This window comes from Etheostoma spectabile, chromosome 13 (genome assembly GCF_008692095.1).
Source record: "Etheostoma spectabile isolate EspeVRDwgs_2016 chromosome 13, UIUC_Espe_1.0, whole genome shotgun sequence".
NCBI lineage: Eukaryota > Metazoa > Chordata > Actinopteri > Perciformes > Percidae > Etheostoma > Etheostoma spectabile.
This window is the reverse complement of record NC_045745.1, coordinates 11,520,602-11,526,156: the sequence shown is the minus strand read 5'-3', so window position 1 is coordinate 11,526,156 and position 5,555 is coordinate 11,520,602. Positions and strand designations below refer to the sequence as shown.

General features: G+C 41.3%; 1 protein-coding gene across 2 annotated transcripts in view; it reads left to right on the top strand.

Moving 5' to 3' along the window:
* zbtb16a (zinc finger and BTB domain containing 16a) overlaps positions 1-5,555 on the top strand; it is a 152,096-nt gene that overhangs the window by 55,608 nt on the left and 90,933 nt on the right. For both annotated transcript variants that reach the window (XM_032533187.1, XM_032533188.1), the window contains exon 3: positions 2,831-2,928. In XM_032533187.1, the coding sequence (XP_032389078.1) occupies positions 2,831-2,928 (98 nt within the window). The remainder of the gene's footprint in view (positions 1-2,830; positions 2,929-5,555) is intronic.

Sequence of the window (5,555 nt, the reverse complement as noted above, 5' to 3'; positions counted from 1 at the left end):
AGGTTACCTGAAACCTGTGATTTAACATCACTGCTCATTTTACACAACAACAAAACAAAACGCTGAGTGAACATTATTAGCTACGTTTTTCATGTTAGTTTTGATCTATACCGTGTCGGCAGAAATTTTACCGTGGCTGGCCGCCATCAACATATCAACATAGAGGAAACACTGTATCTAAAAATTTGATAGAATCAATTCCTTTCTCACTTGGGTCACTCCTGTCTTTGTGTCACTGTCTCTCCCTTTCTAAGTGTCCTTCTTTCCCTTCTGAGGGCATTTGGCATTAATAGAGCCTTTTAATCACTCTCTGCCTGGCTGTCACTCTCTTTGGTTTCTAGGTTCTCTCCACAAATTCTAACCACTGCTATCGCTATCTTGACTTGTTCAACCTCAATGCATTTTTTCTTTCCATATCTCAGTTTTTTTTTGTTTTGTTTTTTTACCACTCTTCCTTCCATGTTGGTGTTGTGCAGCAATTAATAGTCACTGAAGTCAAACTAGACTTTACTTCTTTGAAACTCCTTTAGCCATGGCCATAAGACCCGCTATTATCCCTCTCTGTCTGTCTCGGCCTCCTCCCTGCTCTGTCTCTCCCTACACCGCTAGAGGCACAAAAAGCTGTAAATCAATTTGCATTTGACATCTGACATCAATCAGTCATGTTTTGGGAGAGTGGCACCACCTCCTCCTCTGCGGCTTTGTTGAGAGACGCTAAGATGGATGGCTGTCATCTCGCCCAAGTTGAGCAGATCTCTTATCAAGGGCATTGTTTCCCCAGGAATGCACTTGGATGATCACTCTGTGCCACCTGAGTCATCGACACAGACTGTAAAATCCTTCTGTTTGACGTTGTCTGGTTTACCTGCCAGAAGCATACACTATACCTAAGTATAGAAACTTGCACTTGTCCTGTGGAAATATTTTGACAGCTTTGCAGTTCAACATTATAAAAATCTAGAAACGCGCTGATCAAACCAAAGCCTTATCACTAGCTTAAAGAGTGTTTTTTTTCACCATCTCGATTTAACCTGCCGTAGCATTATTATCAAAAAGGAAACCCATATGACCAGATAGGTTTGTTTGCTGCCAATACGACACACAGGAGCATTTCCTAATTAGCACCCCTACCTGTGGCAGCAAATCAACATGTCCTCATTAGGGCTGCACACATAAGGGGCAAGGTTAGAAAGCCCATCTGAGTTTTCATTTTCTCAAAGGCAGAGCACGATACCCAGGGCTCGGTTTACACCTATAGCCATTTCTAGCTACTGAGGGAATGCATTATAATGTTAAAAAACCTCATTCAACGCCCACATTCTTTCTTGGTGCTTAAAGTGAGTTTACCACAGTGTTCTGTTCACAGTATTAAGTATTAAAAAAGTAGTTAAAAAAAGTCTCAAATGAAATGTAGCAATATAGCTTTTTGACACAATGTTAAAATATGTCAACGTTGACTTTTGAGTTTGCACGGGACACAAACAGCGCCTCCTGGGTCAAAGTCCTGTTTGTTTGACCTGTCTATCCACCCCTACCCCCTCCCTCTTTATACCAAGTGACCTGACATCATCATTATTACTACGACCACTGATGGTTTAATAATAACCGTTAACATACTACTAATACTAAATATTTTATTAGTCCCGCAAGGTTAGTTATTACACACATATGCTCAGTACCTACCTAAATGGAGAGATGTAAGAGTGAACTGCACATAGCAGCGCATAGCATAGAAAGGCGCTCTGAGCAGTAGGGGGATCAATGCTTGCTCAAGAGCACCTTGGCAGTGCCCAGGCACCTCTCCAGCTACTAGTCCACCACCATACATTGGTCCGTATGGGACTTGAACCAGCGACCCTCCAGTTCCCAACCCAACTCCCTATGGACTGAGCCATTGCCAACTAATAATAATAAACTGCTTGCCGTTTTTGGTGGAGCACAGTCTCGTTTTTGGAGCCTCACTGTGAGAGAGGGCAACCGTTTAAATGTGCGGATTCTGAAACAGCACCAACATGACAAACAATCATTACAATTTTGGGTGTGTGTACTTTTGTAAACCTCACCCAAGGTGAGGTATTTGAAGTTCTCAGGAGGCTTAAGGCACTGTGGCAGTTTGTGTTACCCTTAATTGCTTTAGAGCACCTTCAGATATCTCCTAAGAATAATATGCTTTCTACTGAGCCGTTGGGTCTTTGAGGATTTCGTAACAGAGAGAGTCGTGGGGCTAGACTTTCTGTTGTCAGATGTTATTTAGTTACCTTACCTCCAAGGCCTTTACTACATAATCAAATATTGAACCTTAGTCTCGTCTGACCTTGTGTGCTTAAACTATGTTACAGCCTAATGACTGTCTGTTTGGCAAAAAGACAATCCATTGGAGATCAGATTTTGCTTTAAGCTACGCATCACCTTATAGATTAGAGAGCAGTAGTCAAAAACCAGCCCATAAATGGTTCATAACACTAAGTAGCTGTCTTGTGTGTTTGCCTGAATAAATCATTCTATTTCACTTAATAGCTCCTTGTCCATCTGCAGCACTTGAGATGTAGGTAGTGATTTACAACACCGAGTCATGGGCTGGTGTTCCCTGCAGAAAGAAATGCGTTGTAGTTGGTCGGCTTGTTACACTGATGGTTATTGTTAATGTGCCGATATATCATGACTGATGGAATGGGACATTTTTCAGATTGCTTAGTTATTAGCTGTAAAAAAAAATAAAAAAATAAAAGCTCCTTTCTTTGGGACACAAACATTATGCATGCACCTTAAGCTTTGGCCGGTCAAAACAGGGTCCGGAGCCTAAAATGGTTGTTCTGCTCTTTGCCAACAGGAAGATGCACAGTGGGATGAAGACCTACGGCTGTGAGCTGTGTGGAAAGAACTTCCTGGACAGCCTCCGTCTACGAATGCATTTGCTTTCTCATTCAGGTAAAGAAATCAAACCAACCCAAAAACCACAACCCCACGCGTTGATCACTGTTGAGCTAGCGGTGCGCCCTGGTTTTATGCTTGGTTTACTGCTGGTTGTAGGGAATTACTGGTCGGATTTTTTTTTTTTTTTTTAGAGAGCATTCATTACTGCTTTTACATTTTAGCATTATATGTAGAGTTTCACTAAAATACTAGAGTTAGGTATTGTTTCAAAAATAAATGTGCTGAGATGCAAAAGCAGTGGCTTGGTCCTTTTAAAGGGAGATGGAATCTCTTTTTTTGAAGATTTATGCTCTTCAACCCTGCAAGCTAGGCATGCCTCTAGGTTTTACTCTTGCATCCCACAAATGGGGTTTACAACCATTCACAGATTAGAAGGGATTGAGTTACAATGAATACATTGTCTACCACAACCGTATTAAAAACTGATTATAATAACATATCTTAACAATAGATTTTAACTTTGAAATTTCTGAAGCCGTAGAGCTGAATAAAAGAATAGTTTGCCTTACACATGCTTTATTTCCCTATAAATTTACCCGTTTTAAAAATTTGAATGTAAAGCATGTCCCAATTTCTGTGATGTATTGATTAAAAACTCTTCAGCCCAGTCAAGATGACCAAACTTAACCAAAGACGTGCCTGCACATCGTCATCCTGTAGCGTTACACCTCGGTGACATTAGAGGTCTGAAAGGCAGTACAAGTCAGAACACTGGGTACATTGATTGGTCCAGTTTGACACTATAACACCCACCCCAAAACACACACACACACACACACACACACACACACACACACACACACACCATGACATCATCCCATGCTCTGAGCCTACTAGCACAGCACTGTTTATGGCATGGGCCGTCTTTATAGGCAGCAAGACTCCTCATTCCTAAAGCTCTAATGGCAGATGGTTTATTGAGACACTGTAACGCATGGGACCTCTGAGGGAACCCCTCTATACACACACACACCCCCACACCACACACACACCCACACACACACACACCCACAACACACACACACACAACACACACCCACACACACACACACTCACCCCAAATCCATGTGTTACGTTGCCCAAGTTGACACTCTGCACAATACTCTGTATGTTTTCCAATAGGTCCCAGTAAGTGGTCTGATTTATCTACTTGGCATTAACGTTGTCGTTGTTGTCGGTGGTCGGGCTACACACACCCCCCCCCCCAAGCCAACTACTGACAGTAGGCAGGAAATGATAATTGCCAGGATTTGTTTGTTCGTATCTCACCCAAACCTAAACAATGACTGAGATGGATGCTGACACTCCTGCTATGTTGTGACAAAGATGAATGACAAATTCACGCTGCGCCAGTGAATTGGCTCAGCACACAACTCAGTGTGTCAAACACAAAAAGTTGCTCTGAGGAAATATTCACTGTTTATTTTAGAATTACACCCCATTTCCAGAGGCCCTGTTGCAAATGTGTGCTGCTCTTCTTCTCACTCACTTGACAAAGCAGAAAGAAGTCCCAGACGCTCTGTCTCAGAAACGTGTTGAATGCTAAATGTTTTGGCGAATGTGTCTCGCAGTGTGTGCCCCAATATGTGCTCCACCTGACATAATGTCCAGCCCTAAAGCCTCTGCCACCGGCTCCTATTTTGTGTAAAGTCATATTGTACAATCATTTTGAGCCACTTAAGGTGGGTGGAGGTAATCTTGTGCACAGATACATGTAGTCTGTTCCTGAAGTGTGAGCAGCTCTCTGCATGCTCCAGTGGAGATTAACCTTAAAGAGCCATGCTCTCGCTGCTGACATGGATCTAAATGGCAACAACATAACCTAAAACTTGTGTTTTGGGAATTTGTGATTGTATTAGTTGTAGTAGTTAACAGTAACCGTTTAAGTCAAGTACATCCTAGGCTATTCCTGTCCATATAAATGACCATTGTTCATTAGTTACAGTAGTAGTATTACAAGTATAATGGAAGTAGCATTTAACAAATCTGAAAATTTCAGGAAAAATTAGGCTTGTGGCAGAAGAGGCCTTTTTAGACAGGGTTAGTAAATAGTGTTATAGTTTATCTTTCTTCTGGCTTTCAAAGAAGTCTAATATTTTTGATGACCCCATTTATATCAATGTGTACATCTGGATTTTTTCTACCCACTGTACTCTCTGCGACAGTCATGGACTAAGAGCTTTAAAAAGAAATGTGTGCTGCCTTTTGCAACAACAAAGCATTTTGTTAAAGTTTAATTTTGAGGGAACTACATGGTTTTGTAGAGGAAAGGAATATAGAAGGAAGAGAAACCAGAGAGATCATGATTCCTTTTTTAATAAAATGTGAAAGAAGACAAATATAAATAGTCCTTTATAGGACGTGCTTGTGTAGGCTCAGACCACACTGAGGTAATCCTTATCTGATTTCCAATAGAAAAAGGGTAAATTTAAAAATCTTCTATGGTATCAACAGGTAAACAGTAAGTCACAATGTGTGCGCATTGTTGAAAGGAGATCAAATGGAGAAAAACATTGAAAACTCGAGGAAGAACCACACTCTCCACCTTGAGAAAGGCAAGAGAGCGGAAGATGTGGGCAGTGTATTTTTAGCAACTGTGGCAGCAAGTGCATAAACTTTTT